Source organism: Eschrichtius robustus, chromosome 19, assembly GCF_028021215.1.
Source record: "Eschrichtius robustus isolate mEscRob2 chromosome 19, mEscRob2.pri, whole genome shotgun sequence".
NCBI lineage: Eukaryota > Metazoa > Chordata > Mammalia > Artiodactyla > Eschrichtiidae > Eschrichtius > Eschrichtius robustus.
In genome coordinates this window covers 51301572-51314786 of record NC_090842.1, presented here as the reverse complement: position 1 = coordinate 51314786, position 13215 = coordinate 51301572, and the positions used below count along the sequence as shown (strand labels likewise).

Here is a 13215-nt window from a genome sequence, read left to right as displayed (position 1 = left end):
CCATTCTAACAGGAGTGAGGTGATACCTCATTGTAGTTTTGATTTGCATTTCTCTAATAATTAGTGATGTTGAGCATCTTTTCATGTGCTTCGTGGCCCTCTGTATGTCTTCTTTGGAGAAATGTCTATTTAGGTCTTCTGCCCATTTTTGGATTGGGGTGTTTGTTTCTTTGATATTGAGCTGAATGAGCTGTTTATATATTTTGGAGATTAATCCTTTGTCCGTTGATTCGTTTGCAAATATTTTCTCCCATTCTGAGGGTTGTCTTTTCGTCTTGTTTATGGTTTCCTTTGCTGTGCAAAAGCTTTGAAGTTTCATTAGGTCCCACTTGTTTATTTTTGTTTTTATTTCCATTACTCTAGGAGGTGGATCAAAAAAGATCTTGCTGTGATTTATGTCAAAGAGTGTTCTTCCTATGTTTTCCTCTAAGAGTTTTATAGTGTCCAGTCTTATATTTAGGTCTCTAATCCATTTTGAGTTTATTTTTGTGTATGGTGTTAGGGAGTATTCTAATTTCATTCTTTTACATGTAGCTGTCCAGTTTTCCCAGCACCACTTATTGAAGAGACTGTCTTTTCTCCATTGTATATCTTTGCCTCCTTTGTCATAGATTAGTTGACCATAGGTGCGTGGGCTAATCTCTGGGCTTTCTATCCTGTTCCATTGATCTATGTTTCTGTTTTTGTGCCGGTACCATATTGTCTTGATTACTGTAGCTTTGTAGTATAGTCTGAAGTCAGGGAGTCTGATTCCTCCAGCTCCATTTTTTTGCCTCAAGACTGCTTTGGCTATTCGGGGTCTTTTGTGTCTCCATACAAATTTTAAGATGATTTGTTCTAGCTCCGTAAAAAATGGCACTGGTAATTTGATAGGGATTGCATTGAATCTGTAGATTGCTTTGGGTAGTATAGTCATTTTCACAATGTTGATTCTTCCAATCCAAGAACATGGTATATCTCTCCATCTGTTGGTATCATCTTTAATTTCTTTCATCAGTGTCTTATAGTTTTCTGCATACAGGTCTTTTGTCTCCCTAGGTAGGTTTATTCCTAGGTATTTTATTCTTTTTGTTGCAATGGTAAATGGGAGTGTTTCCTTAATTTCTCTTTCAGATTTTTCATCATTAGTGTATAGGAATGCAAGAGATTTCTGTGCATTCATTTCGTATCCTGCAACTTTACCATATTCATTAATTAGCTCTAGCAGTTTTCTGGTGGCAGTTTTAGGATTCTCTATGTGTAGTATCATGTCATCCGCAAACAGTGACAGTTTTACTTCTTCTTTTCCAATTTGTATTCCTTTTATTTCTTTTTCTTCTCTGATTGCCGTGGCTAGGACTTCCAGAACTATGTTGAATAATAGTGGTGAGAGTGGACATCCTTGTCTCGTTCCTGATCTTAGAGGAAATGCTTTCAGTTTTTCACCATTGCGAATGATGTTTGCTATGGGTTTGTCATATATGGCCTTTATTATGTTGAGGTAGGTTCCCTCTACGCCCACTTTCTGGAGAGTTTTTATCATAAATGGGTGTTGAATTTTGTCAAAAGCTTTTTCTGCATCTATTGAGATGATCATATGGTTTTTATTCTTCAATTTGTTAATATGGTGTATCACATTGATTGATTTGCGTATATTGAAGAATCCTTGCATCCCTGGGATAAATCCCACTTGATCGTGGTGCATGATCCTTTTAATGTGTTGTTGGATTCTGTTTGCTAGTATTTTGTTGAGGATTTTTGCATCCATATTCATCAGTGATATTGGTCTGTAATTTTCTTTTTTTGTAGTGTCTTTGTCTGGTTTTGGTATCAGGGTGATGGTGGCCTCACAGAATGAGTTTGGGAGTGTTCCTTCCTCTGCAATTTTTTGGAAGAGTTTCAGAAGGATAGGTGTTAGCTCTTCTCTAAATGTTTGATAGAAATCACCTGTGAAGCCATCTGGTCCTGGACTTTTGTTTGTTGGAAGATTTTTAATCACAGTTTCAATTTCAGTGCTTGTGATTGGTCTGTTCATATTTTCTGTTTCTTCCTGGTTCAGTCTTGGAAGGTTATACCTTTCTAAGAATTTGTCCATTTCTTCCAGGTTGTCCATTTTATTGGCATAAAGTTGCTTGTAGTAGTCTCTTAGGATGCTTTGTATTTCTGCGGTGTCTGTTGTAACTTCTCCTTTTTCATTTCTGATTTTATTGATTTGAGTTCTCTCCCTGTTTTTCCTGATGAGTGTGGCTAATGGCTTATCAATTTTGTTTATCTTCTCAAAGAACCAACTTTTAGTTTTATTGATCTTTGCTATTGTTTTCTTTGTTTCTATTTCATTTATTTCTGCTCTGATCTTTATGATTTCTTTCCTTCTGCTAACTTTGGGTTTTGTTTGTTCTTCTTTCTCTAGTTTCTTTAGGTGTAAGGTTAGATTGTTTACTTGAGATTTTTCCTGTTTCTTCGGGTAGGCTTGTATAGCTATAAACTTCCCTCTTAGAACGGCTTTCGCTGCATCCCATAGGTTTTGGGTCTTCGTGTTTTCATTGTCATTTGTCTCTAGGTATTTTTTGATTTCCTCTTTGATTTCTTCAGTGATCTCTTGGTTATTTAGTAACGTATTGTTTAGCCTCCATGTGTTTGTCTTTTTTACGTTTTCTTCCCTGTAATTCATTTCTAATCTCATAGCGTTGTGGTCAGAAAAGATGCTTGATACGATTTCAATTTTCTTAAATTTACTGAGGCTTGATTTGTGACCCAAGATGTGATCTATCCTGGAGAATGTTCCGTGCGCACTTGAGAAGAACGTGTAATCTGCTGTTTTTGGATGGAATGTCCTATATATATCAATTAAATCTATCTGGTCTATTGTGTCATTTAAAGCTTCTGTTTCCTTATTTATTTTCATTTTGGATGATCTGTCCATTGGTGTAAGTGAGGTGTTAAAGTCCCCCACTATGATTGTGTTACTGTCAATTTCCTCTTTTATAGCTGTTAGCAGTTGCCTTATGTATTGAGGTGCTCCTATGTTGGGTGCATATATATTTATAATTGTTATATCTTCTTCTTGGATTGATCCCTGGATCATCATGTAGTGTCCTTCCTTGTCTCTTGTAACATTCTTTATTTTAAAGTCTATTTTATCTGATATGAGTATAGCTACTCCAGCTTTCTTTTGATTTCCATTTGCATGGAATATCTTTTTCCATCCCCTCACTTTCAGTCTGTATGTGTCCCTCGGTCTAAAGTGGGTCTCTTGTAGACAGCATATTTATGGGTCTTGTTTTTGTATCCATTCAGCCAGTCTATGTCTTTTGGTTGGGGCATTTAATCCATTCACGTTTAAGGTAATTATCGATATGTATGTTCCTCTGACCATTTTCTTAATTGTTTTGGGTTTGTTTTTGTAGGTCCTTTTCTTCTCTTGTGTTTCCCACTTAGAGAAGTTCCTTTAGCATTTGTTGTAGAGCTGGTTTGGTGGTGCTGAATTCTCGTAGCTTTTGCTTGTCTGTAAAGCTTTTGATTTCTCCATCAAATCTAAATGAGATCCTTGCCGGGTAGAGTAATCTTGGTTGTAGGTTCTTCCCTTTCATCACTTTAAGTATATCATGCCACTCCCTTCTGGCTTGCAGAGTTTCTGCTGAGAAATCAGCTGTTAACCTTATGGGAGTTCCCTTGTATGTTATTTGTCGTTTTTCCCTTGCTGCTTTCAATAATTTTTCTTTGTCTTTAATTTTTGCCACTTTGATTACTATGTGTCTCGGCGTGTTTCTCCTTGGGTTTATCCTGTATGGGACTCTCTGCACTTCCTGGACTTGGGTGGCTATTTCCTTTCCCACGTTAGGGAAGTTTTCGACTATAATCTCTTCAAATATTTTCTCTGGTCCTTTCTCTCTCTCTTCACCTTCTGGGATCCCTATAATGCAAATGTTGTTGCGTTTAATGTTGTCCCAGAGGTCTCTTAGGCTGTCTTCATTTCTTTTCATTCTTTTTTCTTTAGTCTGTTCCGCAGCAGTGAATTCCACCATTCTGTCTTCCAGGTCACTTATCCGTTCTTCTGCCTCAGTTATTCTGCTATTGATTCCTTCTAGTGTAGTTTTCATCTCAGTTATTGTATTGGTCATCTCTGTTTGTTTGTTCTTTAATTCTTCTAGGTCTTTGTTAATCATTTCTTGCATCTTCTCAATCTTTGCCTCCATTCTTATTCCGAGGTCCTGGATCATCTTCACTATCATTATTCTGAATTCTTTTTCTGGAAGGTTGCCTATCTCCACTTCATTTAGTTGTTTTCCTGGGGTTTTTTCTTGTTCCTTCCTCTGGTGCATAGCCCTCTGCCTTTTCATCTTGTCTATCTTTCTGTAACTGTGGTTTTTGGTCCACAGGCTGCAGGATTGTAGTTTTTCTTGCTTCTGCTGTCTGTCCTCTGGTGGTTGAGGCTATCTAAGAGGCTTGATGGGAGGCTCTCAGAAGAATGTATTTTATTTTGCTTATGTTACAGGATTTTTTGGTTTGTTTTTTGCTTTTTTAAGAAAACCTATGCTATTTATTCTTATGATAACTAGTGAAGATGTAAGAGAAAGGTAGGCAAGAAGAGGGCTTCAGTAACTAGAGCAAGAATAAAGATAGATAATGTCTTTAGCTTCGGAATGTTGTTTCACAAATCTGGTTAAAAGTCTTTCTGGCACAGTAGCTTGACTATCACCAAGTCGCTGAAGTCAGAGAAGGCATGGAGCAGCCTGCTGGAATCAGGCAGTTCCATGTCAATCAGGGCATCAAGCAGGCAAAATCATTATGGTAGCATAGATTTTTTTTTTTTTTAAAGAATTTCACTTTTTTTAAAAACAAATAATTAATTAATTAATTTATTTATTTTTGGCTGTGTTGGGTCTTCGTTTCTGTGTGAGGGCTTTCTCTAGTTGCGGCAAGCGGGGGCCACTCTTCATCGCGGTGCGCGGGCCTCTCACTATCGCGGCCTCTCTTGTTGCGGAGCACAGGCTCCAGACGCGCAGGCTCAGTAGTTGTGGCACATGGGCTTAGTTGCTCTGCAGCATGTGGGATCTTCCCAGACCAGGGCTCGAACCCGTGTCCCCTGCATTGGCAGGCAGATTCTCAACCACTGCGCCACCAGGGAAGCCCGGTAGCATAGATTTTTAATCTGCACAAAATCTCTCAAACAGAAATAAAAAGGATTTGAGAGAAAATAATGAAGTAAGGAGACAGACAGGAAAAAAAAAAAGAGATTAACATATGTACAACTGGAGTCCTTGAAGAAGAAAATGAAAGTAACAGAATTCTTTAAATTTAATTTTATTTATTTTTTTATACAGCAGGTTCTTATTAGTCATCAATTTTATACACATCAGCATATACATATCAATCCCAATCGCCCAATTCATCACACCACCACCACCACCTCCCCGTCGCTTTACCCCCTTGGTGTCCATACATTTGTTCTCTACATCTGTCTCTCAATTTCTGCCCTGCAAACCAGTCCATCTGTACCATTTTTCTAGGTTCCACATATATGCGTTAATATATGATATTTGTTTTTCTCTTTCTGACTTACTTCACTCTGTGTGACAGTCTCTAGATCCATCCACGTCTCAACAAATGACCCAATTTCGTTCCTTTTTATGGCTGAGTAATATTCCATTGTACATATGTACCACATCTTCTTTATCCATTCATCTGTCGATGGGCATTTAGGTTGCTTCCATGACCTGGCTATTGTAAATAGTGCTGCAACGAACATTGGAGTGCATGTGTCTTTATGAATTGTGGTTTTCTCTGGGTATATGCCCAGTAGTGGGATTGCTGGATCATATGGTAATTCTATTTTTAGTTTTTTAAGGAACCTCCATACTGTTCTCCATAGTGGCTGTGTCAGTTTACATTCCCACCAACAGCTTAAAAGCTATGATTCAAGAAACATTTCCTGAAGTGGGAGGGAATGTGGGAGGGGAGACCACAAAAAAGGAGGGGGGACTTGAACCAACACGCTGAAAGGCATACAGTGTAACTGGGAAATCCGAACTAGACTGGGCAACAAAGAAATATATTCTGATAAAACTATGGAGTTTCTTTTTAAAAAAAATGCTTTGGGTATATCTACTTCCCCTTTCCTGTCCTCCTTCACCCCAATTTGCTTATAAAGTAAAGGAAATAATACAGGCATCAGACTTCTCATCAGCTACACTTCATGCTGTAAGGCTGTGGGCAACTTATTTAAGATATTCAAGGAAGAAGAATTTAAGTCAAGTATTTTATATCCAAATTGACCTTGAAGAATAAAGTTACCAACGAAATAACTCAAAGCATATATTGTTACATGAGACCTAAGGAATCGCTAGAGAATGAGCTTTAGAAACCAAAAAGTCATTGGCATAAGGTGAATATATTTAATTAAAGAACTAAGACTAAATGATGGGAGATGATAAAGATAGCAAAACAGTATATAAATATTAAGCACTGACAACATAATACAACAAAAATGGGAGAGAAATCATATGAAAGTATGCCAGTTAAGGAAAGTATGTCAGAGAAATTGCCTTTGGATATGATTTAAAATTAGATGCTGGGGGGAAAGAGAAGAAATCCTAGCTTATTTCATTACTGCTTATTATAGATAATATCTAAAAAAGAGGAGACAAAGGTATTAATACCTACTATTTATAATGGTAACTCTCAGAACAAAAACAGTGTTTATAGATAGATATATCCAACACACACACACCCACACACAAACACATCCACGAAACCATATCATAAAAGAACCTATATATAAAGACTCGAATAGGGAAACAAATGAGAATATCTTCCTGGTCGACAATTTCTCGGTAGAATGCTTATTAGGGTTTTTTGTTGTTACTGTTTTTTGCTTATTGATTTTTAACATCCCCAAACTTTATAGAATCTATGAATCTCTTAATACTCTTATTTCTAGTTGATAGTTATATGGAAAAAAATGAATATTTAAATTCCCCAAATGCAATACAATATTTTTAATACGTATGTGAGGAAAGTTTCAAATGGCATTCCAAATCCAACACAAGTCACAGTCGTATGGAGGCATATTGGAAAGTGTGAGGCATGTGTGTCTCAGATGTTGGGAAACATGTTATTGCATTAAAGGTAACCATTTACTAACAATCATACTAACTGGTCACCAGCAAGTCATTTTTAAAGCAGTTTACTTCCAGGTTAACACATGTTGGATATATATATGCATTTACTGTTTTTTGTTATATCTGAAAACACTGGTTAGAAGTCTGGGGTTTCATATGATACATGGTAATTTTCCCACTTAAAGGAAGTAGGCCCCGGTAAGAGTTTTCCCACAGAATGTCACTCTTTAAGGGCAGAAAACTGACAGTAAGTCAAAGATACTTTATATAGAAATATGAAGCAATATGGAGACCAAACTTATCAGTTGTATGAATAAACCAGCTTATTCAGTTTAAATGGGTTTAAATCAGCCATTAAAAGAAAAAAATTTTCAGGCAGGTTTACAGAGCTGTGAAAAATGCAAAGTAAAAGGATAGGCAAAGAAAAATCAAGCAAATGAAAATACATAGAAAACAGGGGTTGTGATCTTATCAGACAAGCACTCAGGCCCAAAACACAAGACAAAGACCATTTAGTAATGCTAAAGGCTAAAATTCACAATAAAGAGATAACAGTTATGAAAACCTATTCACCACGCCACACAGTAATTACTTCTTTTACGAAACAAACTATAGGAAATACAAGGAGAAACAGACACACACACTAATAGGAGACTTTAAAACATCTCCCTCAGAACAAGACAGATCCAGGCACATCACTAGTAAAAGTGACTGCAGATCTATAAAAACATAACAAGGTACATCTTAGAGATTCATTTCAAATTCTGAATCCCCAAAATAGCAAACATAGTGCATATGGGACAGGTCTGACCACTGACAATCTTTAATACCACAAAGAAAAACCCTGATTGAAAAAATCAGAAATGGGGCTTCCCTGGTGGCACAGTGGTTGGGAATCTGCCTGCCAACGCAGGGGACACGGGTTCAAGCCCTGGTCCGGGAAGATCCCACATGCCGCGGAGCAACTAAGCCCATGCGCCACAACTACTGAGCCTGTGCTCTAGAGCCCATGAGCCACAACTACTGAGCCCACGTGCCACAACTACTAAGGCCCAGGCGCCTAGAGCCCGCGCTCCGCAACAAGAGAAGCCACCGCAACGAGAAGCCTGCGCACTGCAACAAAGAGCAGCCCCTGGCTCACCGCAACCGGAGAAAAGCCCGCGTGCAGCCATGAAGACCCAACGCAGCCAAAAACAATACATAATAAAAAATAAATACATTTATTTTTTAAAAAATCAGAAATGATACAGATCACATTCTCTGACTATAATGCAATAAAACATGAAATTAATTTTAAAAATTAAAACTTTTGGTCCAAAAGGAAATAGGAAATGAAAGTACATAAATTCCTAAAGATAACAATAATGAAAACAAGACATATAATCTATGATTGGTACTTGAAGGAAGTGCCACTACATTACTTACATCAATAAAAACGAAAACAAATTAAATAGGCAACTCAGAGGGCACGAGAAAGAACAACAAAGAAAACCAAAAGAATATAGAAGGAATTAATAAACATAAAGAAAGCACTTAAGGTTCTTAACTGGATTATCTGATTTTTAGAATTTCACCATGAATTCAGATTCTGCTGGGGTTAGTTTTAGTAAACTATATTTTCCTAGGAAACTGTCCATTTCATCTAGGTGTTTGAATTTATTTGTATAGAGTTATACAAAATAGTTTATGATTTTTTAAAAAACTTCCTGTGTTCTGGAGATTATTTCTCCATTTTTGTTTCCTATTTGTGTGTTTATGCTTTCTCTCTTTTTTTTTTTTTTTTTAAGGTAAGCTACAGGATGTTTTATTGATTTTTCAAATTATTTTTATGGACTATAACACTGATACCAAACCTTGCAAAGATAGCACAAAAAAGGGGAGGAGAGAAAAATCACAGACCAATCTCACTTTTGAATATTGATATAAAAATCTTAAATTAAATATTTTAACAAATAGAATCCAATTATATTAAAAACATATCATGACTAAGTCAAGTCTGTGCAAGGGTGGCTAAAGATTAGAATGAACTGGATTTAATTCATGGGGATATAATTCATCATATTAATATACCTATGGAATAAACCCCTATAATCACCTCCCACAGTTGCCAAAAACCACCAGATAAAATTCAACATACATTAGTGATAAAAACACAAATAGGAATTTATAACCTTTTCCTTGACATGATGGCACACACAAACACGCCCTACGGCAAAAAAGCAATTTTAATTGATAAGGTAACACTAGAGAGATCTCTGCCAAGGTGAAGACAAAAATGCCTTCCTTCTATTTCTGCTATCGGTTAACACTGTTCTGAAGGTATCAGCAAGGCAACTAAACAAGAGAAAGCAATGTGGAGCTTAAGAATTAGAAAAGACTTTCAAAAGTCTAACTTTCTCCTTTCAAAGAAAATAAAACTGTACATCTGGAAAACCCAAAAGGATCAAAGAAAAAACTACAAGAAAATATAGTGAAGTAATATGACATAAAACTAACACACTGAAATCAACAGCCTTCATTTATAAAAATGATATCCAATTAAAAGATAACGAAAGAGGAGAACTCATCCCCAAACCAAAAAACACCGAGCCATAAATTTAACAAGAGGTTAGACATCACAGTAGAAAAGTAAAATTCTCCTGAAAGACAGAAAAGATAACTTGAACAAATGGAAATCCATCATGTTCTTGGATAGGGAAACTCAGCATCATTGATTTAGATGTTTAATGAGATCGCAATAAAAAACACCACCTAATTTTTTTTCCTGGAGTTAGACAGGTTGATTATGAAGTTCATATTGAAGAACAAACTAGCAAAAATAGCCAGGGAAAATCTAAAAATAAGAAAAATATTAAAATATAGATTCTAAAATTGAGACACAGATGTAGAGAACAAGCCAAGGGGGGAAAGTGGTGGGGGGGGGGGGGTGGGGGTGTGGAGGGTGGTGGTGGTGGTGGGATGAACTGGGAGATTGGGATTGACATGTAGACACTAATATGTATAAAATGGATAACTAATAACCTGCTGTATAAAAAAATAAATAAAATAAAATTCAAAAATTCAAAAACAAATAAATAAAATATAGATTCTAAAATTTAAATATCATGGTGCTGATGCATGAAGAAAATATAAATTGCTTTGCAATTCAAGAATGAAGAAAACCTTTCCCATGACTCAAAATCAAGGAGTAATTTTTTAAAAAGGGGCAACCATAACCCCCCCAAAATAAAAATGAATGCATTCAAAAAAAGAGAAGAAAGTTGAAAACACATATACATAAAATATCGGGGAAAATATTTGCAATCATATCACAAAAAAGGATTAATACCCCTAATTTAAAGAGTTACTAAAATTGAGATGGGAATTACTAACAATTGAAATGGACAAAAGACATAAATGGACACAAGAAAATAAAATGACAGTTCAATGAAAAAAATGCAACGACACTTAAACATGAAACAAATGAACCCCAGCAAACTCAATTTTGTTTCTAATAAGAGAACGCCCACCAAAATTCTAACGAGATACCATTTCTTGCCTATCAGATGGGCAGAAATCCCAAAGTTTGGCCACACTCCATGGGAGAGGCTATGGGGAAACAGCCTTCTCAAACACTGCTAGTGGAATACAAATGGTATGGCCACTAGAGAGGGAAACCTGGCAATATCCAGCAATATTACATATGCATTTACCTTTAGACCCAGCCATCCTGTTTTGAGGTAGTCTATCCCTAAGTGAAGTCGACAAAAATATGAAATATACATAAGCTTACTTGTTGCATTAATTGGTAATAGCAAAAGGTTCAACACAACCCAAATGTCAATTAATGGGAGACTGGTTGAATAAGTTTTGATACATCCACAAACTAGAGTGGTATGCAGCAGTAAAAAAATGGATGAGTAATTTTATACAGTACTATGACTCTCCGGAATATATTAATGGAAAAAAGCAAGGCACAAAACTGCGTTTTATGCATTTGCTACCTTTTATGTAAGAGGAGTGGAAGATGAACATGTGTATGTACATTTGTGCATATACATGTGTTTATTCTGAAAGAGAAATAATGGAAGAATAAAGCAAAATCAGAAAAAAATTTATAATATTAAAAAAATCAAATAAAAAAGGGAAAAAGCAAATCCCTAAAAACTGGAAACAAATGGAGATAAAGAAACCTTACTCTGTAACAAGTAGATGACAAAACCACACAGAGAACATAATCACTAGAACTGATACCAAAGTGCAGGACTTTGAATGCATCTCCCTTGTGGCTTATACTGTGCAGTTAAAAAGAACTGCAAAAAACTCTTAAACTTCATACTACTACTTACAGTGGTAGTATTGGTACAGTTATTTTGAAGTTTATTATAGGCACATTGTAGGATAAATAAAATAATTATGTGAAAGCCATTGAGAAGATTTTCAGAAGCATAAGGAAAGAAGGCGTTAAGTCTAGAGAAAGTAAGGGAAAAAGTGCAATCTTACATTTGAACAGAAACTATCAGTAGAAATTTACGAATTTTTTTCCCTTCTTGAAAAAAACTTTTTTTCTCTGTCCTTGTAAAAGAACACTGAGTACTCCCAACCACCCAGATTACGGTTTCTAAATGCCATTTCCTACCAAACGCCCTGGAGAAATGGGTGAATGCAGATCTGCTGGGACTGGATTCCTCTCCAGCCCCTGAATCCACTGATTGACTTTAGGGATTCAAAAGTGTGACAATCGGACCTTAAGTGCCTCATGATGTGTTACAAAAGGAAGTGCACTGCTCCAGCTACAAAGTATTCTTGCCTCCACAGCTAACTACTGGTTTACAGGAAACAAGAGGGACAGAGGAGCAAGTTATCAGGCAAAGCTAGAATGAAGACACTGTATAGGATAAACCATCCAATTCCTACGAGTTAATGACAAGGTAAAGAGAGGAGGGAACAAACAGGTTAAAAACAAAGTCGTCATCAGTTAGAGATGTATAATGCGTATTTTACAGGTAAAATGACATGATGGCATTTTCTTTACAGTCTAGGGAAAAGAAAAAGATGAAATAAGGTTGGCAATTTTACTTACAAATGATTGAGACTGGAGGAGGGGGTGCATGGAGCTCATTATATTCTTCTTTCTGTCAAGTGTTTTGTTTTGAATGAAAATTTTCGAAAAGGAAATGAATGCACATGGCCAAATCATGACACCACTCTGTTTTGCCTACAGGTGCCCATTTTCATCCCCATCTTGGTGACTCTCTTATCCGTGTTTTTGGTTTTGGCCCCAATCATCAGCCAACCTGCATGGGAGTATCTCTACTGTGTGTTATTTATGCTGAGTGGCCTTATATTTTATTTCCTTTTTGTCTACTATAAGTTTGGATGGGCTCAGAAAATCTCAAGTAAGTATCAACTGAGGGACTGCTTTGCTGTTAGCAAAAGTGAGACAGGCCCGACGTCCTGTCGCCTCATCTGTCCCGATTCTACCAGGACCTTCTTATCACAGGGTCTTGCGCAGCTAACAAATTTCATCTCCTCTTTGGGAGGAGGCATGACCTGTTCTCCTCCGTGTGACACCTCTGGGGTCCACCTGTGGCCTCTTCCTTTGTTCCCATCAATTCCTGTAACAAGCAGGAAAAGGAAGCACCGGGTTGTTTTCTTTTTTTCAAATGTAACATACACATAACATAAATCTTGACCATTTTTAAGTGTATGGGTCAGTAGTGACAATATTCACATTGTTGTGCATCCCATACCCGAGGCACTGCCTCCTTGTGCCTGATACCCAGACGTCATCTGGGAGTCGCAGCAGCATACCAGAGACACCCAAAAAGCGAGAGCTGGGACGAGGGCCTGAGCCTTCCAACACCAAGGCCACGGCTCTCGCTTTTCACTCAGCAGTACCGATTCCTTGTGTATTTTAGGAATGTTGTTTAAAAGCTTAGCTGCGTTAGCCATTTTCATTTTGAAAAAGAAAGCAGTGATGGCAGGGTACATCAGAGGACGCTGAAGTACACCCAAGGGTGTGTTATATTCTACATGGCACAGCCAGCTGCACGGAACTCCATTCACAAAAGCCTGCCAGGCTCCCGAGCCCCTCACCAGACCAACAGTGACCCACAGCCTTGCCTGGTCTCCC

General features: G+C 37.1%; 1 protein-coding gene across 3 annotated transcripts in view; it reads left to right on the top strand.

The window, feature by feature from the left end:
- Positions 1-13215, top strand: part of SLC7A9 (solute carrier family 7 member 9) — a 36449-nt gene that overhangs the window by 21332 nt on the left and 1902 nt on the right. For all 3 annotated transcript variants that reach the window (XR_011071433.1, XR_011071434.1, XM_068528347.1), the window contains exon 12: positions 12304-12478. Coding sequence is in view for 1 of the 3 variants with exons in the window: in XM_068528347.1 (XP_068384448.1) it covers positions 12304-12478 (175 nt within the window). In the remaining 2 variants the exon portion in view is untranslated. The remainder of the gene's footprint in view (positions 1-12303; positions 12479-13215) is intronic.